Genomic DNA, 27,429 nt, shown 5'->3' on the forward strand with positions numbered 1-27,429 from the left:
AATTACATAAACAACAATCTAACTTTTTTGGGAGGGTTTTGGAAGAGGAAATATACCAGAAAAAATTATACACATTTTTTGCATATAAAACCTCACAAGAATTTCTGCCAGTTTACTGCACACGTGTATCCCCAACCCCTTCCCCAAAGCCCCCACCCCTTCCTGGAGGTAATTGGAGCACACAGCAGCTGGCATGGCTGGCCTGACTGACAGACAACAACAGTACAAACTGAGTACTGACCAAGTCAAAGCTCAGCTGTAGAGTTCCAGTGAGCTGAACTGGTAAAGAAAGCTAAGCAGGGAAGGAGTTTGATTTACTCATTCAAGATCTATTTACGAGGAGGAGAAGAGTTTGGTTTTGGGCCTCACCATGAAAAGCCTGGATCTGTTCCTGCTGGCGTGTTGCTTATACAGCCTGGGCACATTGGGAGGTAAGTACAGGCTGACACAGTATACTCATGTAACAAAGCGTTAGTTGTCATGCAAGGCCAACATGAATACTCGTGTAGTACCACATGTAGAATAAGATGATAGAGTGATGATGTGTTTTCTTCTGCTCATGTGTCTTTAGCTTATGATTCTGGTTTGAGTGTTTAATGGGTTTCCCCATGGGCTAATTTAGAAAACGGCAGAAATCACTGTGTCATTTATCAAGAGAGACATGTAGCATATTGTGTTGGTGCAACTGTGTAAAGAGCACAGAAACATGGTCATTAAACATAAAAATGAGAACCTTCAGTGGCTCTGTGAGGCTGTAGCTCCTTACATTAGCATGCTAGCATTTCAACTGCAGCCAATATAAAAGATGGATGTGGCTATTGTGATGTCGCTCACTGGTTTCTGAAGTCCAAATCTGAAGCCTTGAGCTAAACATTACTTCCCTCTTGGTTGCAATAAATGATAAAAGATGTAAGAGTTTATTTCCAGATTGACTAGGAGGAGGTTAGTCTTTGGTTGATTGGTGAGGGAGGAAAACTGTGAGAAGTGTTGTGGAGCAGGGTGTAATGGAATGTACTCAGATAGCAACAAATGTCTGCAAACGTCTTTGGGCCAGAACAAGTCGCGACTGACGGCATTGGCTCATTGGGTAAGTCTGACTGCCTCTAGTCACAGGTCTACATTTGGTGGGTCACATGCAGGTACTGTTGCAGGTATGTTGTAGCTTTTGGGCCACATTACACTTCCCCTAGCCCATGTTAGGTCCCTTCAAGAACGTTGGCTCATACGAGTTTACCATTACTGTACAGTAATCAAGCTGTGCGTTCTGGAAGTAGCTCTAATTAGGCCAAGATGTGTCTGCTATTGAGACAAGTGGCAAACTTATTTCATTAGCAGACAGGAGCTGATGTACAGCTAAAGTTGATGAGTTTAGAGGATCCACGTACGGCATCCACACGAGCTCCAGAGTGAGAAACGTGGCATACAGGGACAGTTAAGCACAGGGATTATATCACGTAGGGAGCCATGACAGATTTATGATATGTACCTCTCATTCAAATTGCATCTCATGGCATCAACAAACTAATAAAACTCACTAATGAATTTATGCCGCAGACATTTTTGAAAGATAACAAGAAATGATGAAATAGCAAAACAGAATACTTGTAACACAATGGCAGATTTCATCTTTAAGGACTTGTGTTCACAGCAGTTGTAAACTAAAGAAAATACGATCAGAGACACGACGGTCGCAGAGAATCACAGCCAGTTAAGTTGAACACATTTCTTCAGAGAAATCAATAACTTCATTTTTTCATACAACTTATTTGGTAAGTTGCCCAGTGGTTACTGGACAGTGCGCTCAAACCACTTTGAGAAGGATGTAGTGTATACTGAACTTTATTGCAGTCAGTTTCAATTTTAAACCATGTTCATCACTACTGAGCCACTACTCACTCGGTGAGTTTATGAGAAAAAAGCTAAATAACTGGGTCTTTTCAAGCAGATACTCACATATTCTCTCCATAAAAGAAAAATATAGTACAAAAATGTTTAATTTTAACTGGTTATACAACCATCCAGTATTTTAGTTTTAGCTAATGCTTTAGTCAGTCTTGTTATTTACCAAGTCATCTCAGCTGGGTAGTGAGATAAAAAATGTTAAATTCTGGCCTTCAATAGTCACCTCCCGTTCCATCAGCAGCCATGCTTCCTTGTGCCTAGCTAATGGGGTGCCTTGCTGGGTGATCGTCATCATTTATTCCTGTCAGGTCAGATCCTGCTGGGGCCACAGCAATGCCAGACGTGATGAATGCTGCGTCACAAGAGCTGCTGATTATAAATGCTTCTAACCTTCCAACACCAAGGAGGAAAATGTTGCAAGTAAATCAGGGATTACGCATGAAAATGCAATGGAATGCAAGTGTTTGAGTAGGTTTGCGATTATGCAGACCTGAAGCGAAACATTTAGCATTGCTATAAAAACAGGACCTTAGAACCTCAGGAACTTATTTGAAATGTCTTTTACTTATTTTAATTAGAGAAAATAATGTGGGAATGCACTACTACTACTACTACACATGGTAAGCCAATCCATCTGTCAATCCTGAATTCCACTTAAAGCAGTCTATCCACATCCAATAGCAGTACAGCCACGCTTTTCTGACTGAAAGGTCTGACTGATTGATTCTGGACTTGAAGGTGGTAATTGTCATCCCAGTCACTTTTTTTGGGGGGGGGGGGGGTCATTGGTCAGTGAAGTCAACAGCATAGCATAATTTGCAAAAAGCAGAAAGACATAGACCTGACCTTTCACCCCTTGGCTGGATCTAGGAAATTTGTCTGTAAAAGCAGTTAACAGCATTTTTGGTATTAAACAATCAGCAACTTTACATTGAAACATTATAGTAATCATCAAAATGAATAATCAATCAATTTTTTATCAAACATCCACTTGTTGCACACTATTGACTTCGGTATTGAGACAGTCGTCGATTGATTATATTTTGATGCACAGCACAGCTTGCTCGGCGACACAGTGTCACCAGTGTGTTGGGTTTTGCACAGAAGAAAGACAGAAAACTTAAAAGGTATTTAGGCTAATTTTACAAACTGCTGTTTAAGGATTCCAGTAAGTATTTAGCGAGTGAACTCCTTTATTAATTCAGTGCATCAATGCAGTCAGCAGTTGCTGAGGCTTTTGGAGGGACATATCTAGCTAAATCTGAGTGAATGACTAGCAATTATTAAAGGACTTCAGTTTGAAGCCTGCCATCACAACCGACCTCTGTCAATGTGTATTACAGGTGCAACTGAATCAGAGAATACTCTGATGAAGAGCCTCTTTTCCAAATACAACCTTAAGGTCCGACCAGCTCGTACCCCTGAAGAGAGGGTGGTGGTTCGCGTGGGCATGATCCTCACATCCTTCGTTGGACTGGTGAGGCCCAAAACCCCAACACAAAAGTACACACAGTTAACAGCAGGTCACTGCAGATTTTAAAAAAATCAAAATTCTAGCATAGTAGAATAAATTTAAACAAGGGCTGATTCTAATGGATTATTTTTCAAAGTTTGAAGAGAGAGAAAAAAAAGAACACCTCAATTTTGGATTAAAAAAGCACAAAGAGCAGATTACAAGTAAATGTTTTCTTTAGTCAGCTGAAGAGCCATTTCAAGACAGCAATAAAGTTACTAATAACTATTTTCCACCAATGTGCAGATGAAGCCAGGTCTCCATCGACCCCTTTCGAGAACCCAGGACTGAATGTAACCCAGCATGATGCAACAGAAGTTTAATGCTGATTCCCATCACCAAAATGTTTGCCATTAGCTGACAATTCACAAGAACAATCGCCTTAAGGTGCTTTATGTTGTAAGGCAAAGACCCTACAGCATTTGGGAGAAAACCTCAACAAACTATGACTGCCTATGAACATCTGCTTTGTGACAGTGGTGAGAAAAAACTCCCTTTTAACAGGAAGAAACCACTCCCAACCACCTGTCTTATAAGTAAGACTGCAGTCTGAACAAAATGAAGAGAGCAAAGCACTCCGTTGGCTAATACGTTATGAGGTCATGAAGATACAATGGAGCTTAATTATTTAAGGAACTATATATGAGATGGATTTTACTTCTAGTCTGGATTTAGCAGAAATCCAGTGAAGAGAAGTTAATACTACTAGACGCTGTTACTACTCTTCATGCAGTGTTCTGAATCGACTGACGGCTTTTCAGAGAGCTTGTAGAACAGCCTGAAACTGTCTAGCCTAGAAGCTACATTCCTTTAATATCTTTTCCGAGATCTGAAAAGATGGATCTCTCATAATCGGACACATCAAAGTCTGTGACCATGCTACAGTAACTTCACATGCTGGAACTCTTAGCCAGAGAGACGATGCTTTTTCTGTGGCTTTGCCTCTGAAATGTAAATGTAAAGCTTATCTTCCATATTCTCCACCATGAATGAATCCCAGTGCCATCTGGATTTAAATTCACAACCAGATGGCAAAAATGAGTACTACTACTGAGGTGTAGTGAAGTGAAGTACTGTATTTTTATTCATTCATGCTGGGAAATAGTGTGTTAGTGGCATGCACTGACTGGGCTGCTGCCTGTGTGACTGCATTAAAGGATAAGCCGTACACACACACACACTCACACAGGGTCACTTTATGAGTTTCTTATTTTCCCCTTTACTCTCTTCTCCACGGCAATCGAAAACCAACACACATAGTGCATCCACACACCCACACTCCTTACACCTCCACTCAAGGTCACGCTCTCTCTTCCTCTCTCGTCACGTGGACCATCTTAAGTTGTGGAGTTGACCTGTCTTGAAAACTAACCCACTTGGATTCTTAGTTTGACAAGTAACTAGTCCAGCTGGGTAACTGCAGGGTTATTATTAACACTGGGCCTAAGGGGTAGTGATATGTAGGCAATGACATGTGTGAGGTAGCAAGATGTGTTTGCATGAGGAAGACATTCAACGTCTGCTGCCCCCACTCATGCTTCTGCTTTGGTCCCAGCTGCCCCTTTTGGGGTTTTAAATAGCAGGCTGAGGAGCAGAGAAGCTTAGCCAGAATTCATGACTTGACCTTCACATCATGGGCACAACAGTCCCACAATGCAATATGTCACATTTTGTACATGCAAAAATGCCAGTCATGCAGCAAATCCCCTCATGTCTCTGTCTCTTAGTCCTTTTTGTAAAAGAGTTGTTTAGAGACTACATGTGTCCCCTGCTTGTTACGCTAAACTAATATCCCAGTGGTTCCAAAAATTCCCAAAACATTAAAAATTCCTCTGCAATAATGTTAACTAGTCCAATAAAAGAAAATTCCAATAACGTCTTGCAGAAAAAATAAATATCTGAGCAATATTGTGATTTAGTTAATAAGTCATTTAGACACCTTTGTAACAATAAGAGGTCGAGCCTAAACACAAACATAAACTACTCATTCAACCAATAGATTCAACTCCAAACCCTTCTTTCAATAAAGTGGTATTGCCTATCGCTGCACCATCATGTCCCCTGGCCTCAGGGCTGGACTGGGACAAAAAATCAGCCCGGGCATTTTGACTAGAGACGGGCCAACCAGGTATTACAGGAAAAGCCATAAAGCCATTTTACATCAGATAAAAACTTTGGTTGTAAGATTCAGATAATTATTTATTAAAAGCGAGACATTTTAAATGAGAATAAGAAAGAAAAGTATTTCTTTGTGCCCCCCTCTCCCTGTTAATGCCCTACCTGGCCCCCCTAGCAAAACTTTGCTAGACCCGCCCCTGCACAGTTACCAGCTGTCAGCTACTTAGAAAAGGATCCTGGTGTTATTTCTCAGAAAGTTTATAACTTCTCTTCAACTCATTCATGTGACCTAAAAGGTAAACCTGTTTGTCCATCACCTGTTCAGCTCTGATGATCCAGTAAGGACATCTCCTGGTTTCATCTTCATGTTTCCCTCTCACCAGATAACCAAACCGATATCATGACCAGCAGCTCTTACAGCTGTGGCTCCAGCAAACATCAGCTGATACTAGAAATTAATATTAAATAAATTCTAACAACAGCTCATCAAGCTTAAACGTGCTGCGACATCCGCTGGTTTCGTCTTTCTGACGCAAAGTGGGCGATAAACAAACAAGAGAGAAATGCCGATCAGCTGATCATTGATCAGTTTCATGATTGAAGTAGCTGTGCAGCGTAAACACAGAATAAATCCAGCTTTGTGTCTTTTTCATTGTAGCTGAAGTACGGGACAAACTGTGTTCCTTCTCAGCTCAATACGAAACGCATAATGTTTTCTCTGAATGAGGGACCATTCCATTTTTTAAGGTGCGGTTGGCAACTCTACTAACTAACCTTATGAATAAAATAAAGTTCACTATCAGTAACATCATAGCACCCACCCAGCTGTATAGAATGCTAGCTAGCTAGTAGTACGAGTTATTGTAACTGACTGTAAAAAGTCAGCACAATGAAAATAAACTCCACCTAAACTTGGTTTATATCTGACCCAGATAGACTGCAGGTCATAACTTCTTACCTGAAATTCAGTTCACCTGATACTCAGACCGGCGGCCGCCTCGGGTCTCTGCTCCTCCTGCCTCTCCTTCCCTCATCCACCTGCTGGCCTCTGTGGAAGCTCCGCCATAGCCACCACCAAACAACTGAGTTATTTTTACACATCAGCCAGCGTCTGGCCAATCCACCACCTCTCATTGTTCATGCCGTTACAAAAACAAAACAAAACAAAAAAAACCATCGGCCCATAAAAACGAAAAATCACCATCGGCCCACCTGCCCAATGGCCAGTCCAGCTATGCCTGGCCTGTTGGAACAAATGGTTTTAACTATATAAAGGCACTTACTACAAAGTTCACCATTGAGTGCATGTCATTCTGTCTGATCACAGTGATGTAACAAAAACATTTCCAGAGGCAAAAAATGACACAGGTATTAACATTAACAGTATGAACTACTAAAACTTAACTTTTAACCTGGTTTTAACTTTGAACTGTATGTATTATTTAGATATCTTTTAGACATCAGAACAGCAGAAAGCTGAGAGCCTCAGTTCACACTGTACTTGCTGTCTTTCCATCACAGGGTTAAGGCAGAAAGACAAACAAATAAAAAATTTAGAATCACATTGAGGTTCGATTAACCTCAGTAGAATGTATCCGGACTGTGGGGGGAAGTCCATGCAGTATGCACACTCCACACAGAAAGCCCTCAGCTGGCAGCATTGTCTAAACCAGGGGTGGGGAAGTCCAGGCCTCAAGGGTCGGTGTCCTGCAGGTTTTAGATATCACCCTGGGTCAACACACCTAACTCAAATGATTAGTTCATTACCAGGCCTCTGGAGAACTTCAAGACATGTTGAGGAGGTCATTTTGCCATTTAAATAATCTGTGTTGGATCAAGGATGTATCTAAAAACTGCAGGACCCTTGAGGTCTGGAGATCCCCCACCCCTGGTCTAAACCAAAAGCCTTGCAATTAAATGCTTGCACAACCTAAAAACCTAACTTTTCTTGCAAACGGAAGGCTTTTCATAGACTGATGATTGACTAACCGGATTTAGTCCATTAAACTGATGGATGGTGTTTGGTGGGAATGGTACTTACAGCACTTTTCTACTCTTGCTGAGTACTTAAAGTGCTTTCTTATTATAAGCCCCATTCACAAACCTATTTCTACACCTAAGAGCTGTTTTAAAACCTGTCTTTCACATTTCATTGAATGCTTTGCAGGCAAATTAGGATTCAGTATCTCAACCACAGATACGTTGACATGCACCTTAGAGAAACTGAGGATTGAACCACTGACCTTCTGATTAGTAGACAACCTGCTCTGCCTCCTGTACCACAGCTGCCCTGAATACCATTTTTGAAACTCTCACCACCACAAAACCTGTAATGCCATTAGGGTGTTCTTTGTGCATACCTCTGTATCTGTATCCCTACAAAATGAAAAATGATCTGAAGCAAACAGTTATGAAGTACATACTGAAATACATATTTTCGCATTTTTATTACAGAATATGAAAAATGAAGAAATGAGCACCACTGTTGTCATGAATCTGGTGAGTCTATTTGCATGCCTGCTCGTCATACTTGCAAATTGAAGTAAATCTTAAGCCGATAGAATGAATTATCCAACAGCTTTCTGAGTGTACTCTAACTGAAAAACTCTTTCACATCACACTGAGTAGCTCATCCGTGACTCCTACTCCAGTGGCAGTATGTTTATTAACACGGGGCCTCGTCTTTCGAGTACAGCTCAGTGCCAATGCACACTGTGCATATAATCAGTAGAACAGTTGGAGTAGTCATAATAGCAGGCAAAATGAAAAAATATGCAAATTGTGTTTTGTTATGCAAGGACAAATGCACAGGGAAGCCATCCCTGTGGAATCTAATTACAGAAGTGGAGAAATGAAAGATAAAGTGATGCAATGACAAATTGGTTGCATTTGTTAAAGCAAAGTTTCTGCTTGCTGTCATTTTCTGCTTTAATCCCAACTCTTTTTATGGACTTGTGGATAATAACCATCCCTACGTATTAAAAAAACCCCACCTTTTATAAAAATATTAAAACAGGAATGGACAGATTATCGGTTGTCATGGAAACCGAAGGAGCACGATGGGATTCAGGTGCTACGCATCCCCTCTGGGAAGGTTTGGCTTCCTGACATTGTCCTCATCAATAAGTAAGTATCAGTATTGCAACTCGCATTAGCATTAGCATTAGTGTTAACATTAACAAAGACCTGAAAGGAGAACGATTTTGATCTCTTTGTTCCATTTTTGTATTTGTATGCAGTGTTTGCAACCTTTTGTAGTTACTAATTTACCCCCTACCTGAGTGAAATAAACAAGTATTGCCATATAGTAAATATTTTCATATCAAATCAGTATCCATTGTACTATATTGTTTTGAAATTGGACAAATTGCATACCCCTGTAGCTTGTAGCTGCAGGCCACTGGAGACTAGGTGATGGGCCAGGTAAATTATAGTAGTGCTCATGTGTATTGGAAAAACTATATAACACAGCATTAAATTAAAGATTTAGATACTCAGAACAGCAAGTTTAGTCTTTTCCCCATATTGGCACACGCAGACACGCTCCCATTAACACCACTGTAAATATCCCCACTGCTCCATTCATCAACACTTTATAGGCAATTAAGCAGCATGGCTCCCTAATAACTGAGCTGATAGCACCGCTCAGCTACTTCAGCTTGTGAGGCGTTCATTTGGAACCGCACGGATACACACAAATATGCACGTCCGCACAAATGCAAATTTGCGTGTCCTTCTCTTGGGTTGATCAATGCCGGCCATTTTAGCAGCAGCGCTTTCACAGGGACAGATTTTTAGGAGGGCCCGGGGTAAAGACACAAGCTTCTCATTGTTCAATTATCAGAGACATAAAACTCAAACACTGTACACTGGCAGAAGGCTAAATCTGTGTCTAATTGACTTGATGTCTTTGTTGTGCATTGTGTTATGAGCCCGACAGCTTAGTATAGGAACAACATTAGCGCTGCACTTACAGTCAAAGTGCCCCATAAAAAGTGTGCAAAGAATCTCCATTTAATGCCAATTACAATGTTTAGATGTGGGGTCTTTAAGTGTGGGAGTGGAGCTAAATGTTCATGTTCTACACAGCCGTGGCTTTGCCTTGTCTGTCTCTTTCTAAGCTTTGTCAGAGGAACTGAGATGATAACAAAACAAAGACTACAATTGAGATGCAAACTTTGATTGCTGCTATTTTGCAGCTTTATAACTTAAGTCAGCAGCTTAGAGTGTTGTTATTGCTTCAGTACACTAATAGTGGCTTGGTGGTGCAGCTGCAGAACAGAGACACCTCACTGTCACATTTTAGTTTATGCTGGCTGGATTTCCTCACCAAGCCCTCTCAGCTATCTTTGTAAAAGCAAAGTCACAATAAACCATCCATCTCCAGCACAAAATAGATTACTTCCCATAGTACGGAGGGAGGGGGGTGTCTCTGACCTTTACAGAAAAGTGAAACCAAAAAGTAATTTCTCGTTACAGTTTTACTCAATTGCTCTGTCACATTTTGAAGTTTTCTTAAAAACACATTTTCCAAAGCAGATCATACATGGAGCAAAACACTGTATAAATACAGACCTCTGATAAAGAAAAGAGAAAGTTTTTACAGGACTTTGTGGAGTATGTTCTTAGTGCATCTATAGAAATTAAGACAGTAAATAGCAGCCAGATGTTACCAGCCTAATGCAATTGAGGAACTTATCATCAGCAAGTGTCACCGTGTCTCTAAAAAGTAGAAGTTTTTGGCAGTTTGCAGGTCTGGAGCATTCAGCTGTGTGTTAACACAATGCCAAAGAGTTAAAACATCAGCAACGATCTTAGAGAAGCAATTGTTACAACACATATAAGTGAAACTAATGACAAATGCAGGGACTTTTCGTCTAAGAAGAGTCTTATTTAACTGTTAGACAACAGAACAAATGCAATTCATTTGATACAATACAATTTGGGGTATGTTTCAAGATATGTTATGGAATTCTGTTATATTTCACCATACATAACATACTACAGATTACCTCAACATATGACATGACACCTTGTACAATATAGTGTACTTCAAATTTTGATTTATTAACAAAAACTGGCTAATTTGTATTTCATGTTTTGTTTTCAGTAATGATGGACAGTTTGATGTGGCCCTGCATGTCCATGTTCAGGTTTATAGTAATGGCAGGGTAACCTGGACTCCCCCTGCTCTGTACTGCAGTTCCTGTGGAGTCAAGGTAATTTACACAGATCTACTATGTATTTATCTTCCATCCAGTTTCGTCTAAGCTTGGACGTTGTTTTTTGTGTCTAGGTAACATATTTCCCATTCGACTGGCAGAACTGCACCATGCAGTTTCGCTCTTACACATATGACTCAACAGAAATCGACCTGCAGTATGCCCTGAATTCAAAAGGCAAGGAGATTCGGGAGATCCAGCTGGACGAGTCTTTCAGTGGTGAGCACTCATGACGTGATACATATTCTTAAGTACAAGTACTTCAGATGTATTTTCATGTTACTGTATATTCAAAGCACCGCATTTTTGCATAACCCCTTCTTGTGGTTTGCAAATGTGCTGCTAGTGTAATACGATTACTAAATGCGCTAAAATTAATAGAAATCTAAGCTGTGGATGTTTCTCTAGAGAGTGGTGAGTGGTACGTCAGACACAAGCCAAGCAGGAAGAACACATTTGATGACGAATATGAGGAAATGACTTTTTACCTGATCATCGAGAGGAAGCCTCTGTACTACATCATCAACATCATCATCCCTTGCATCCTGATTACTATCATCGCCATCTTCAACTTCTATCTGCCTCCTGATGCAGGTAAACACTTTACAGAAATTGCGTTCAGATCACTTGATGACTTTATGAATTAAAGCTCTCTTTACGTGACCACCAGGATCGTAAACAAGCTCCACCTTGATGTAAAACTGCTAATACCATTTCCCAATTGAGTTTGTGTGGTCTGTTTAAAATGGGCAATCAGGCATTTAGGGATCCAATTTCAGATTAGATTCCTGGAACACAGTTGAATTGATATCCTTTAAAATGAACGAGGTAGAAAAACAGCTTAGAGCAATCGGCTCAACTCTGTCCTTTCCCTTATACGCCTACCTTTACGTTTGAACAAGCCTGCTCATTGGGTACATTGATTGATTAGGACACACATATGCAAAATACAGCCAGATATTAAAGTTTGACTTAGCACAAAACCCACAGAAGTGCAAATATGCATGAGTCTCAATAAGGTACACAGATCGGAACATAACATAACATACTGCATTCCTGCATAGCTGTATTAATATTCATTGATATAATACTGTCATTATGCATTGATGTAGGCATGTATTTTAGTATATAAATATATTAAACATTGATAAAGTTATTATTTTCTTGAACAATGATGTAGGCCTATTTTTAGGAGTTTATAATAGCTATAAAAAGTCATTTTAACACTCTGTAATATTTTTATTTACATTTTTCGGAATGTGTGGGAGAGAAAGTATTGCAGAAAATGTCTGATTAGGATAACTGCTAAACGTATCATAGTTTACTGACCAGTGTATGCCATCTGCTTTGTTCACTGAATAAAGCAACCAGGCAAGTGACCTTTAAAAACAACCACTTGCAGTCTTATTGGGATGATCAAGCAAAAGCTTCTTTTTGCTGCTCCCGTATTCATAAGTGGTCGCCACCAGAGATGTATCTGCATATTTGATTGGCGGAACTTTCTGCTGAATCGCCTTCCTGATGCAACCCTCCCAGGGATTTGTGTCTCCTACTAGTCTTGAACAAGGGTCATATGAAATGACTAATTTGAACACACGGTAAAGGGACACATAAACAGCACAGAGAATCGTAGGGTTTGTTTTTTTAATCTCCTCCAGTTTTACATTAACTTTCCAGTGATGCAGAAAGAGATGCTTTGCTTCTCAGTGAGAGGCCACAAACTGCTCTCTTAACCTACCAGCTCTAACCCTTCTGGGCCGTATACTATGAAGCAAGCTCAGCATACCCAGGATGCCTTTCTGTTATCTGGATTCATTTACCCCAACACTGACAGTCAGGATAAGCCGTCACACAGAGTTGGTTAGCAACTTGCTAAATTAACCCTGGGTCTTGGTGTAAATTGTTTGCAGCCAACAGAAAGAAATACATCCATCCATCCATCCATCCATGCATCCATCCATTTGCTTCCGATTATCCTTTTCAGGGTCGCGCGGGGCGCTGGAGCCTATCCTAGCTGTCACAGGGCGAGAGGCGGGGTACACCCTGGACAGGTCGCCAGTCTGTCGCAGGGCTAACACACAGAGACAGAAATAATTAAAAATTAAATAAAAAAGTTATCTCTAAGAAACACAGAGACATTAGATGCTACTGGAAAACTTTAAATCTTCCTATTGCATGCGCACAGAGGTCTGAGGGATCTACCAGGACTGGTAACGCAGTTCTTTTGGAGAACTAAGTTGATCTGTAATTGGGAAGGAGATTAGGTTCGCAGCATAAATTATCATGTGATGTACCCAGGTAAGAAGTGAACCACTTTTGCAGTAGATAAAACTGAGGGTTAACCCCGAAGTTACCTTGGTGACGAAATCTTGCTCCGTAGTACAGGCCTGTGGTCATTTACAAACACAGTTCGTACACAGTTTGTACGTGACCACGGAATGAACTAAAGAGCCAATGCTGTGTCACCCAATCAGCCTCACTTAGAATGGGAGATGAATTTTTCATTAGCATCATTACTAGTAAATTACATTCATCAGATGCTCCTCGAATTTCAGTGAGTTGAAAATGGAAACTTTGGCCCGGTAAAGCTTAATGAGTCGTAACACAGGAACAAGAAATGCGCTGTGTTCCTGACTTTCCTAAATAATTGTGTTTTTTTTCTTTGCAAGGTGAGAAGATGGGTTTGTCAATCAATGTGCTGCTCACCCTCACCGTGTTCCTGCTGCTGCTGGCTGATAAGATCCCTGAGACCTCGCTGGGTGTTCCCATCATCGTCAACTACATCATGTTTACCATGGTCCTGGTCACATTCTCTGTCATCCTCAGCGTGGTTGTCCTCAACCTCCACCATCGCTCTCCCAACACCCACATGATGCCAATGTGGGTCCGCAAGGTGAGCGTACATTTCAGGGTCACACAAGCTTAATTTTTGCCTGCTTGGCACATCATCATACAAGACTTCTGAAAGGAAATAATATCTGTGTCACTTAAGAAATAGTTTTTGTCTTTCTAGCATGTGTTGTTACAGTGTCTTGCATATATACTGTAGGTTGTTCATTTGTGCCAGAACAGCCCAGAAGCACAAGCAATCTTTCTTTCTGTTGTCAGAAGTTTTGTCAGAATACCACCTTTCATTTTATCTGCAATGTGAAAATACGTTAAGGCAAGTCATTAAGTAGCCAGCATGTCTGTGAGGAGAGCTGGAAAGGACAGGGGGATATTGGGATATATATATAGGATCACATAGCCATGTGATAAATGAAAAAATCTTCTAAACATTGAATTATCTGTCAGCAAGGAAGTAGAGCAAGCGGTAGGTTAGGACCATCAACTCTAATTAGTGTGGCAGATGACCCAAGAGACCATCTATCTATCTATGCAACTGCAAGGTGAGTTGCATTTCCAACTTCAACAAGACTTCAATATGTTATATGTTTTGTTTAAATTACAGTTAAAAAACACCAGATAATTGCAACAAGACATTGCACGAATGCTAAAGAGACTTTAATGTAATGTCCATATTTTTAGACACACATTTTTCCATATGTATTAGAAATTGGTCGAATGTAGTGAATCATATATACAACCAAGCTACACCTACCAACTTCCTTCAAGCATGTCTACTCCTGATAGTCACAGGCCTAGCGATGATCTTTTTATGACACTTTTATTACAAATCTTAGAAAGTAGATTCAGTCCATTTGCAGGTTGCGTCCAGATCAACAAAATTAACTTTCTGTGAATTAACTTTATTTTGTACTCAGTCAGATGGTCGTGGAATATAAAAGGCAGAATCTCCAGACTGATCAACAGCTTCCTCACACAAGCTGTTAAAATGTTGAACTCCTGATTAGGATATGTACAGTAAATGCACTACAATCAAAAGTTTGGACACATCTTCTCAGTTAATGGTTTTTCTTTATTTTTAACACTTTCTACATTGTAGATACAAACTGAAGACTTTGTTGACAGTTCTGCAAACCCTTGGCCTTGTCTCAGTGAGCTTGATGATGAAGCTGAAGTGGTTTTTTGGGTTCATTTGTGGAATTTGTTGCCTTCTTAATGTGGTTGGGACCATCAGTTGTGTTGTGCAGAAGTCAGGCTGGTACACAGCCCCATTTGACAACTGTTAGAATTCATATTATGGCAAGAGCCAATCAGCTAAGTAAAGAGAAATGACAGTCCATCATTACTTTAAGAACTGAAGGAAAATTGCTAAAACTGTGAAGTGCTACAAATAGCTTCTAAGAAACCACTACTAAGGAAAAGCAATAAGCAGAAAAGATTTGTTTGGGACAAGAAACACAAGGAATGGACATTAGACCAGTGGAAATCTGTGCTTTGGTCTGATGAGTCCAGATCTGAGATCACTGGTTCCACCCACCATGTCTTTGTGTGATGCAGAAAAGGTGAACGGATGGTCTCTACATTTATGGTTCCCACCATGAAGCATGAAGGAGGAGGTGTGATGATGTGGAGGTGCTTTCCTGGTGACACTGTTGGGGATTTATTCAAAACTTAAGGCACACTGAACCAGCATGGCTACCACAGCATCCTGCAGCAACATGCCATCCCATCCGGTTTGCGTTTAGTTGGACCATCATTTATTTTTCAACAGGACAATGACCCCAAACACACTTCCAGGCTGTGTGAGGGCTATTTGACCAAGAAGGACAGCAAATGAGTGACACCTGACTTAAACCCAATGGAGATGGTTTGGGATGAGATGGACCCCAGAGTGAAGGCAAAAGGACCAACAAGTGCTCAGCATCTCTGGGAACTCCTTCAAGACTGGAAAACATTTCATGTGACGACCTCATGAAGCTCATTGAGAGAATGCCAAGAGTGTGCAAAGCAAAGGGTGGCTACAGGGTCAGGCTGAGTTCAGACACTAGATTGTACATGAAAAGACCAATCATGAGATGTGGCTTACAGAAAAAGTACTACCTCTACTCCATAGTACCTTTACTTCCCCTTTAGTAAATTAATTGGGGAAAAAAAGTTTACTAATTTGATACAAAGAAGCTTATGAGTAACCCGAGGGTTAGGAAGTACATTTCTACATTGTGAACATGCATGAAAACTAAAATCAAGACTCCACCTCAAAAAATTATATTTTACCAGTAGTTGTTAGCATCTTGAAAATGGTCACTGTCTTGTATATTCAAATGGCTAATGGGTCATCATGTTAAAGACTTTGCACCTGAAATACATGAATTAAACTTTGGCATTAATTTGGCTATGAAAGCTGTGTTAGCGTGGGTCGAGGCAGACTACTCAATTAGGTCCACATAGTTCTCGACACTTTAAATGTCATGTTATACCATTAACCTCCATCAGTTGCTGTTGCCCTCAGTGTACATTGTGTGAAGCTAATTACAGGCATAAGCAGCAGCTCTGTGCTTTGGTTCTGTCATGGTTTCAGGGTACATTCACCACAGAAAGGCTCCCACACACTGGGCAGATTTCCGTGGCTTAATTGAACTGCTTGGCGCTGGATTGATGAGGAAAAGGAGGAGCATAGATTCTGTTTCACTCCTACTCGTGGGTAATTAAAGAAACAATGAAATGTGAAAGGAGGAAATTTTTGGACACAAAACATTAGAAAGAAACTAATGATTATTTTTGTATTTATTGTTTCTTTGTTTCAAAAGCCTAATTTAAAGCTGGTCAATCAGCCACTAAAAGTACAAATATTTAAGTTTAAGGAAAAAAACTTCCTGTAATGGCCACTAGTCCTAAAGTGAGTGTGTCTCAGAGAAAATAACCAAATTTATGTAGTAGACTGTCTAAACGGTAAATGGCCTGTATTTGTATAGCGCTTTACTAGTCCCTAAGGACCCCAAAGCGCTTTACACATTCAGTCATCCACCCATTCACACACTGGTGGTGGCAAGCTACATTGTAGCCACAGCCACCCTGGGGCGCACTGACAGAGGTGAGGCTGCCGGACACTGGCGCCACCGGGCCCTCTGACCACCACCAGTAGGCAACGGGTGAAGTGTCTTGCCCAAAGACACAACGCCAGAGACTGTCCAAGCCAGGGCTCGAACTGGCAACCTTCCGATAACAAGACGAACTCCCAACTCTTGAGCCACGATCGTCTAGAGCCTGTTAAATGCTGTTTGTTTCCATATCTGATTTCAATATTAATCCCTATTAATGACTAGTATGAACTGTACTGGGGTCATTTTTTTATGGCCTAAAGTTATGTTTCTCCTTCAGTGTTTGCTTGTATTCAGACACGAAGCAGCTGGTTCTTCAGATTTCTGCTATGTATGCTTTTTGTTTAATCCCATTATTGCTTGCTAAAATTGTTGCACATTTAATATCACAGTTAATTACTGATGCACCTGGTGACACAGCTAACAGTGACACTCCAAATATGGTCATATCCTATTTCAGCATTTCAGCCCGTCTCTAGGGTAGACATTAACTGTGCTGCTCTTTATTCCATCCCCATCTTGGTGGCTGAATTCAGTGTTTCATTTTCTTTCTCCAGACAGTCACCACAGATGGCTAGCACACTCTCCTCCTTCTGTTCCATCACCAGGTTGCTTTATCAGCCCCGGTGATGCTTTAGATGCTCTCGAGTGCAGAGCTTACGTCTCTCTGTGGTGTCTGCCCGAGCACCACACACACTCAACAGCAATACTATCAGAGTTTCAGTAGCCGTTGCTGAGGAATACAGTCTTTGTAGATGAAGTGCTGCTCTCCGAGGTGCTGTTTCCTCTCTTATTTTCACTGCTCGTTGTCAGCCAAGCTGTGGGAAATCAGACAGATGTCACATAGTATCAGTAAGAAAGAAAGTTGAGAGACAATTGGGGATTTAAATGAATGACAAAGCGCCCCTTTCTGACATTTCTCTGCATGATCGATGATAATTACTAACAATATTTTGAATGTCTAATTGATAGTGCCATCGTATTATTTCTGTGGAAAATGTTCATAAATGTCCCAGTCAGTCCGTCTGTGTTTCTTTCGGCATTTCTGACTTGAAATCTCACACATTCCACTTCCACTCTGGCCTGAACAAACTCCTGAGAGAAAGATTTTCCTATAAATGCTCCATTTTCTTCATCAACGACTCTGTCTGTGACCATCTACTCTTTATACTGCTGCTGTGGGAGTGAACAAAAATAGTAAAGTTGCAGGACATTAAAAAAGGACCCTCCATCATGTCTCAGAGCTCTCAGTCAAGTCTATCAGGCTCCTGTGAGTGACTCACTGATGTGCTGCCTCGGACTGAGAGCTAGGAAACATGGTAGAAACAGCAGGTGAAACTGACGCATACTGGAAGTTGTATAAAGGCGTGGACGTTTGGTTGTAAATGAACTCAAAATCACTATTAAATTCGCTATTGAGTTTTTGCCAGTTTATGTTCCTCGCCAGGGGGCTATTATTGACATCCATCTGTCAATACTGGCAAGCCAGGAGTTCTTTCACAAAAAGAATATGAAAGCACTTCAAAGAGCAGATAGAGCAGCCATTTACAGCATTTATGATATTGATCAAGGCTAAAGTTCAACCCTGACGTGCTGTTTTATCATTGACTCCCTTGATATTGATATCAAAGGAGCTCAAAGTCCGACATCTCCTGATGAAGACTCAACGCACTTAATTTTTATCATGTCCTATCAAACACTTTTTTCTGTTTTAATTACACTCCCTTGTGCCCAGGACAGCCTGAATCCTTTACTGAAGTGCTTCACTGAAGCACACAGACTTATGTACTGTGTTTGAAGAAAACCTCTAAAGGAGACTTTGAAGAACTGGAAAGCATTACCCATTTAGTTTCTCCACCCACATCATTCAGCAGCAACTGCTTTCAAAGGTTATCTTACTGCAAAATTCAATATTTAGAACTATTTGTCATCCCTAATAGGCAAATACAGGGCAAGTGCACTCCAGCTGTCCCCTTAATCATGAAACAAGAATCCAAATAAATGGACTTTTAATGCCAGCAAAGATGATGGATCCATGAGGTGTGAGTGCCAACAAGCTATTGACTGAAAATGTACAGCAAATAACCTTCTGTGGTCTTTTATATTAACACAATACTTCATTCATGATTCGGTATTAATGTGACTTTTGCAACATTTTGTGATTTGCTGTGTATTGAAATAACATATATTGCAAGTTATCAACTTTTTCTAGTCCAACTTAAGCCAATCAGAAAAAAGTTATCTTACTTGAAAATGAGATTTTTTAGCATACCAACCAAAAACGTGCCAGAAATGTTGCACGTTGGCAATTGCATGCAGTCTTTTTCTGATAATACAGCAATTCACTGTGATAAATTGTAGAAAATCACATACATGTTAATGTCTACATAGTCAGAAATTCAAATTTAAGTAACTTCCCGCTCCATAGGAAATCCCAGTATCACATTTACAAGCTGCTTTGCCACCGCCTCCAACCCAGCTCCTGCTTCTACACTTATTACTTTATACTTTCCATGTATGTGTGGAAGAGCAGGAAAACCCTAGAACAGAGCCATGCTGACAAATATAAATGACTGCGCATGGAAACATGGTGTTTCGGCAACCCTGATGAAGGCCACAAGCCGAAACGCGTTGGTCTGCAAATAAAGCTGTTCCCTAGTGTTTTAAATGTTGCTGGAGTCTTCACCTCACCAGATCATTGTCCCCCTCCACGCAGTCTTGGAAGTAGGTGAGGTTGTTCCCAAAACCTGGGGATCTCTCCACATGGAAACAGTCTTCTGGCCGAACTGTCTTTAATGGGAATTGTAAAAGTATCTCTGTTCTTCTTTGCCTTTACTCTCCACCTAGATCTTCATCCACATGCTCCCTCCTTACCTGGGCATGCTGCGGCCAAAGGTGGAGACCCCCCTGTCTCTAGAGGCCCTACCCCGCCGGGAAAAAAAAGTCACTGCAATTAGCATAGCTTCTGATGAATACTTCATCCGGAAACCTGACTCTTCCATTTTATTTCCGAAACCCAACAGGTAAAGCCAGGCGTATACGTGCACATGTTTGCTCTCGTGGTTGTGAGTGTGCCTGGATTTGGTTTAGCCTGCATGTTTGAAGAAAAAGCAGAAACAGCATGTGTGAAGTGGAGCGGGTGAACAGTTGTTGATTCAGGCAAAACCCGGACAGATGGATATGAAGAGATTCCATTCATCATTAGTAGGATGAGAAGCAATCGACTGCTCTTATCTCTGTTATGTCGTATGGGATTCTTGAAGTGAATCACATACTGGTATATAAGTTTAATTCCATTATACATATATGTCATTAGATGCGTTTTCCAAATATTACTTTAGAAACAATACTTGTGCAGTAAAATAAGATCAAATACATTAAGAATAAACAAATTTGATTTGATGTCATGTTGAAATGGATTCAAATATATATCACTTTAGTGTCTACACAACCTTGCACTCATAGAAGTTCACGTTTCCTCCTTAGCGCTTACCACCTCAACTTAGGACAAATTAAAATTCTGTTATATTTTAGGTGCTTTTTTCACTTTGAATTAAATTCAACAGTGTTTAAAAGCACAGAGCCTTTTGAACAGACAAACACCATATTTAAAGATACCAAATGCTACCATAACAATAGCAGCAGCTGCAGCACAAGAGCATCCACAGCAAAGAAGTAATTCCTCTCCTCTTCTGTCACCTATACATGCACACATTTATTACATTACTTTGTGCTGCATAATATATTCTCTCAGTGAGGCCAACGAAATCAATCCAATGTTTTTTGGCTCACAATAATGAAAAAGAAGAAGAAAAAGAAGAAGAAGAAAGAAGATACCTGTTCATTAGATATAGGGCTTTTCTACACTACCTGAGAACATTTATTCAGAATATGAGAACCATCTCCACATTCTCACATATTTAGAGTCATGTGAAAACGAAGGTACACCCCCTTTCAATTCTAAGGTTCTATATATCAGGACATAATTATAAATTGTTCTAGAAAGATTTAAATACAAGCTCAGATGACAAAAATACAACATATTACACAGTGTCATTATTTATTTAACGAAATCAAAACCAAAATATGTGTAAAGGAAAGTTATGGATGCACTTCAGCCCACTCGTTTTTTACAAAAATACTTCATTTTTTTGTGGCAGTTTTCCTGATGAGAGAATTGAAAAGACAACGTGTGAAACGCCTGTATCGTCCCATAATCCAATACAAAGTTTGACTAACTAAAACAAGAATTGGGTCCAAAAACTATTTTCAGGTTTCTCTAATCCACACAGGGTCAGAAGTCTGCATACAGACTCAAATATATACATACACTCACTTAAATTGTTTAATAAATGGAGATGGAGGTTCCACATTGTCTTTTAACTTAACAAGGCTGGACTAAAATTTGCAGCTGTTCATGTGGACAAGCCGAGCCAGAAAGGTTTTGTGGTCCAATGAGACAAACATTGAGCTATTTGGTACAATGACAGGAGGCATGTTGAGAATAAAGGTGAGGATTTAAAGGTAACACTGTACCAGCTGTGAGGCATGGTGGTGGTAGCATCATGCTCTGGGGCTGGTTTGCTGCCAGTGTTACTGGTTGATTCCACATTAAATGTATTAATTAAGACTCAAGTTCATATAGTAGGTTATGTCTGAAGCCCTTACTGGTTTCCCCAGCCTCCATCTGTCATTGCTCTTAATAAACATTTATCACATCACATCTGTTCCTTCTCCTCCTGCATCTCCATTTTCATCTACACTGAGAGATCCAGGCAGTTTGTGTGTGTTTGTATTTAAATGCACTTTACTTCATCCACTATACTTTATGTACTTTTGCTATGGCAAAATATTTTACTAAATGCACTAAAATATCTTCTTTGAAGTCTCATATTGTCACATATTGTATCGATGCCCTTTCTACTGAAGCTTAAACTGTCAAATCATCATTTATGGAGCTGTTGCAAAGAAGGAACAGATTGGCTGTTTAAGATCTCCTTCTGTGAGGTCTTTCTGACCTTTGTTTTATTCAGTGACAGATGTCTGAGCGTCAGTAATGACTACTGCCAAGGTCTTATCTTTATTTAAACTACTCTGAGATGTTGCAATATATATATATATATATATATATATATATATATATATATATACATATAGCTTTAAAACCCAAACACCTCCACTGAAACGCAGTTTGCAGGTTTACATCAAAAGTTTCACAGAGGGCTGCCGATGATGTTGAGTAAAGAGCTGGATGCAGGCCAGTGTTGCCTCACAATTTGGCAACAAATTGAATTACAGTAACCTGAGTCTCGATCCTTTGTGCATGAAAATTTTTTGACCTTCCTTAAGTAGTTACATAGGGTGGGGACCTGTATGTCTTCCCAATCAGCCATACGACACTGTCAACTAATGTGCATTCCTGCTGCTGTCATAATACACCATGAAGTTTGCTTCACAGTGTGTAGCTGTCCCTCAATCTCTACTCCTGGGAGAAATTAGATATGTCTAGAGGGAAAGAATCTTTGCTAAAACAATAATGACCCACCCAAATAGACTCTGACACATTAGAGTCACTGTCTAGGTGAATGAACAGTGAGGGGGGAGGGGCTCTGTTAGAGGAATTTGATGAGAGAGCAGTATCTCTCTTGGGTCCACACGTACATTCGCGCGCCTCTCTTAATTGGGTTTAGTGCATGTCTTGGCACCAGACGCAGCCAGTTTTAGTTGAATTAGTCTCCTGAATACTCATTTACTTCTCGCTGATGAAGTGCTGCTTTGAGCCGTACAGGAGGGAAAAGGGAGGAGGGGGTTAAGAGGCCACACTGTGTCTCCCCCTCCCTTTTTCCTTTCTCTCTCAACCTGATAGGACTTCATCCTTCTTAGGTCACAGATTCTTCACCTGCCACACTCGCAGGAGGAGCAGCGGTGGCAGCGCTGCGTTGTAAACCTCCAATTTCATGCAAAGAATACCAAGCAGCTGTCTCCTCTGTCCTGCATGAGAGGTTACCACTTTTAACGTTGTGCTACACTGCCCTCTGGTGGATACCTGCCTATCCTGTCAATCTTTTTGTTTTATTTTTTTTGCAATGTTTTCTAAAGGAGGTGTTTAATATTTGAGGTGTTTCATAAGAAAAGCAGCTGCTCTGCAAAGAAGTGCTGTCTTTGTAGAGGTCATTGATGTCAGGTGAAAATCCATAAACTTTTAGGGTGGAACTTAAGCAATGCTACTTCTCAGAAAAGCACTTCAGCTGTGATGTGCTACAAAGGGAACCATGCTGTATGACTTCATAAGTTCATAGAAGTATAGGAGGTCTTAGTGTGTCTTTCTGCTGAAGGCAACAAGGACATAATTAATGTGCCATTGTTGAAGGACATGCTGCATGATTCCGTGCAAGAATTATTACCGAAAAATTATGTAGTGTAAATTATCAACTGTGTGATAAAGCAAGACTATATCAGTGTTCAAACAAGAAGTCAGAATTCCATCCTCGTGATGATAACAAGTTGAATTCATAAGAAACGGTCTGATCTCACGGAAGTTTGTGAAATAGCCACGAAAAAGTAAAATGTTTTTATGTTCATGAGAATGAATTGTTAAGTTATGGGGTTTTTTTTCATGGTATTGAGCACAAATTTGAAAGTGATGCATTCCAGGAGCACACATTTTTTGGGGGTAGAAAAAGAAGGAAAGTGTAAGACTTTGTGTTGCTAGTGCGAGAGTGTGCCGACTAACTTCCAAACACGGTCTTTCTCTTGCTTTTATATCCAGACACATGAGAGCGGACTGATGGAAATAATTCCACAATGCCCATTTTAGTACAATTAACATTTTTGAAACTATGTTAAAGCTGGCTAACATTTATAATTATAGTGGTAGTAGTAACAGGGGATTCACACGTGTACGTTACTTCTTGGCTGGGTGGTGGGAGCTCTTGATTTTTTGTTGAGTACATTTACTACCAGATTGTCATAGCAACGGCAACTCATCAATGACAAGGCAGGCTTCAGTTAGCAGTTAGCATGATCTAAACTAACTATATATTACAAATTTTGGTCATATTTAACGAATTGTTTGATCATATTGTTATGGTGCTGATGAAGAATTGACTTCTAATAACAGGCTAGTCTGAGGTTATAGGTGAGAGTCATAAAATTTCATGCATTATTAATTCAAAACAATTTTAAATACCCTTTAACAATAAATTACTCACATTGTTTTCTTAAATACATGTATTTAAATATGTAAACTGCATATGTATTTGCATAAATATAAAATAGTCAATGTTTTGTAATTTTAAACAATTGTAAAAAAGCATTTTGGATATTTTGTTTTAACTTGTCTGAAAGCAGACATGATAATAATAAAATAAAATAAAATAATAATTGCACATTATACCCATATGGAAAAGATATATATAAATTTTATAAAGTTTGTATCGGTGTTGTGTGAAACTTGTATGAAAAGCATACAAGAGTGAAAACAGATATAAGATCCCTTGAAAAATTATATAAATTAAACTTTTATGTTTTGGATACTTACTAAAACAATATATGAAAGTAATGAGAAAGTGGCCACTTTCATGAGTAAATCATATAAGCCTTATATGAGTCACTATATGAAGTAGGCCACATCTTATGCAAGTCTTTTATACGTTTTTTCTATTTCTTTTCCATATGGGTAAAATCCAACAATAGTGCCTTCGAACATTGTCTTTTTGCAGTGTAACTAACTGACGTAACACATTTTTTGCTTTTGACTTTCTATATTTTGAAAATAAGGAAATGAAAAATAACTTGACCTCTAAAGTTAGAACTGTCACGTTAATACAGTATTTATGACTGACAGCAGAGTCACACAGGTACACACAGCACCTTTCTACTAGCTTCTCCCAGTAACTCCTGGCACCCAGTAGCAGCTGACAGTTGGTAACTAAGGGCAACAACTAAACACAGAAACATGCACGCACACACATCACCCAGAGCAGCTTGGTCAGCATGTGAAGGGCAGCGCCTTGTACAAACTCGCAGAGGGGGACCCGGGGAGCTCCTCTGACCTTCTTTTTATTCCTCTATGGTTGACAGTAGAGTGCAAAGGAGACGTGCAGCCCAGCTCATAAAAGCTGAGCTATTTTACAGCTTTTAATTAGCGTGGGCTGACACCTGCTCACACATCGCTACATTCTGCACGCTCGTGTGCATTTGTTGTCTTTCGGTGTTGACACTGTCTTTTTCCTGAATCCGTCCAGACATATATATTTACCATCACAATATTTTGTTTATTATTGATACGTTTCTGTAACATTATTATATTTGTGCTGTCATGAAGGTACCAGCCGGATGGCATATGCACAGACCTGAGGAAGTTCATTGATGGCCCCAGTAGCTACCTTACACTGCCTGATGAGCTCAAGTCAGCCATAGAGGCCATCACATACATAGCCGAGGCTCTGCAGGCTGAAAAAGACTATGAAGCGGTAAGTTTGAATGTCTGAGCACGTTTAACCTTCTAAGATCCACAAGGTCACATCTGAAGTGAAGGGCAGGGTTTGATCATTTCGAGCATTCAACAGATAAAGCTTAATAACTGAATATCTAAGTTGTCTCCCTAACCCTAAACATAAGCCAAGCAAAAGTAGTTTTGTCATGCATATCACTTAGAATGGCAGTTTTCTTTGTCGCCTAATTGTCAAGATTTGAGATGACATTTTTGAGGAGAACAAACATATCATCACAGGGTTAGCGCTATCATTTACTTAAACCTTAGAGCATTAATATATTTATTGTCCTTCCATTTTTTCTTCCTCTCTACTGTTTATCTGAACAACATGGTTTTATTTCTGACCTTTGTACTGTTGTCTTTTTGTCTCTTGTGTCTGTCTGTCTTTTGCCATTTTCCGACTATTTTCCTTTCCTTATATTCATTTTCTTTCTATCGTACCCGTTTTTTCTCTTTTTAATCTCTTGTCTTTCACTGGCCTCTTTTTTAGCTGAAAGAAGATTGGCAATATGTGGCAATGGTTGTGGACCGGATGTTCCTGTGGATTTTCGTTGTTTTCACCACTGTGGGCACGCTGGCCATCTTTGCCGATGCTAGCTTCAACCATACCCCTACGGACCCCTTCAAACCCTTCTGAAGCACAGGGGTGTCTGATTTTCTTGAACCACATTGCTAGAGGTTGCGAATTCCTTGCTGTACATGTAGAGGAAGACAATTGTAACTGTTAACTGTTACTTAAAATAAGTACAGTTTCCAATGCATTGCCTCATCAAAAAACACACAATGCATATGTCCCAGTCTTTTTAAATTATAGCCATACTAGTACTTAAAGGGCCAGTAACTGACAAACCATATGGATTTTATGGTGTTCTTTTTAGATTTGTAGAATTTTAAACTTTTACTGTGTTTGTTACTTAAAGTATTTAAGGTCCCAGTTGCCAACATTTGGGAGAAAAGCTTTCAAAACCCCAAATTCATATAGCCTACTTTGCAAGCCTACGATTAGGGTTATAAGTTAGGACTAAATAAGGTCTATGGTCTAGATAACCCCAACCCTAGCTCCATTCATAGGCAATTACAATATGCAATTTTTGTGTTTATATAATTGCTTTCCAAGTTTTCTCATTATAGAAACAAAGACAATAATTTGACACACAGAAATCAAAAACAGCCGGAAAAAACCCCCCAAACAGTTTTGGCTTCAACCAAAATAAATGGCTAGGTTTCCACTGTAAGGACTTGGATACCAGAAAGTTAACAGGGTTACACTCTGTTGCAGACATGGACACACCCATCATCCTATGGTGAAATTTAGTTAATTTGGGCTTTAGCAGACTCAAAGATGCCACTATAAAGGGGCGATAATTTTCATCGATGCTGACTCTAAACCTGACTCAACCAGAATTTGTAAAAGAAAACAAAGAAAATAACAATTCTGATGTACATCACATGAAAAACTACTTACATTTTACAAGTCTCCAAAATATTTAGTCAGGGTAGGTTTACTTCAGAAGATTAATCTAGCCCAAACCCTTCTCCTAATTCCAGATGTGTTGCCAGTGACAGTTTGTATGTTAAAAATTTAAAATAATAAAAATAACATAATTAATAAATGCATTGATGAAATTGCATGAAATATAACTACTAAACCAATGTTAGCATACCTTACATGCGTATAAATGCTACAATATAAACTACCAGCGTGGGATTTTTTTTATTTTGTTATTAGCTGTAGTAGGGTTTGAAGTGTGGCTCCAGGACTGGGTGTTCATATGTGGTGTTAACACATAAACACCAAGACAAACCAGGCCCTATAATGAGCATGCTGCAAGCCTATGTCAGAATGTGCTGGAGAGTGGCACATGCTTTGCGGTATATTTCTGCAGACACAGTAATCCTCTGTATTTCAGGCATTGGTGTATGTAACGGAGCAGCACACCAACCCCATTTATCTGCTGCACCAACAGCCAATGGAATTCCCAATAATAGAGAAGACCGGTGCCTCTCGGTGCCTCGTTTTGTCTGGACACACGCATGCTGCATGTCCCTTTTACCACACCTGTCCTCTTGGTCTTGTGCTTTCATTTTGCTTTTGTCTTTTAAATAGAGATCTGAGGGGAGAATATCAAAGGCTCCATCTGTTCTCAGAATGCTATCACCTGCCCACCCTGCTATTAATATCCCCACATGTTGGCACTGGTTACCGGACACTACTGCATGGGCTTCCCTGTT

The 27,429-nt window shown here is 39.9% G+C and overlaps 1 protein-coding gene across 1 annotated transcript; it reads left to right on the forward strand.

Annotated features, from left to right (window-relative positions):
* The first annotated feature begins 370 nt into the window (after positions 1 to 370).
* chrnb1 (cholinergic receptor, nicotinic, beta 1 (muscle)) lies at positions 371 to 25,834 on the forward strand. Its single transcript, XM_063469038.1, has 11 exons — positions 371 to 431; positions 3,246 to 3,379; positions 7,988 to 8,032; positions 8,550 to 8,659; positions 10,644 to 10,752; positions 10,830 to 10,974; positions 11,164 to 11,349; positions 13,425 to 13,648; positions 19,548 to 19,723; positions 25,027 to 25,174; positions 25,688 to 25,834. Exons 1-11 carry the CDS (start codon positions 371 to 373, stop codon positions 25,832 to 25,834), a joined length of 1,485 nt encoding a protein of 494 aa, XP_063325108.1.
* Positions 25,835 to 27,429: the final 1,595 nt, after the last annotated feature.

Source organism: Pelmatolapia mariae, linkage group LG3_W (genome assembly GCF_036321145.2).
Source record: "Pelmatolapia mariae isolate MD_Pm_ZW linkage group LG3_W, Pm_UMD_F_2, whole genome shotgun sequence".
Taxonomy (NCBI): Eukaryota; Metazoa; Chordata; class Actinopteri; order Cichliformes; family Cichlidae; genus Pelmatolapia; species Pelmatolapia mariae.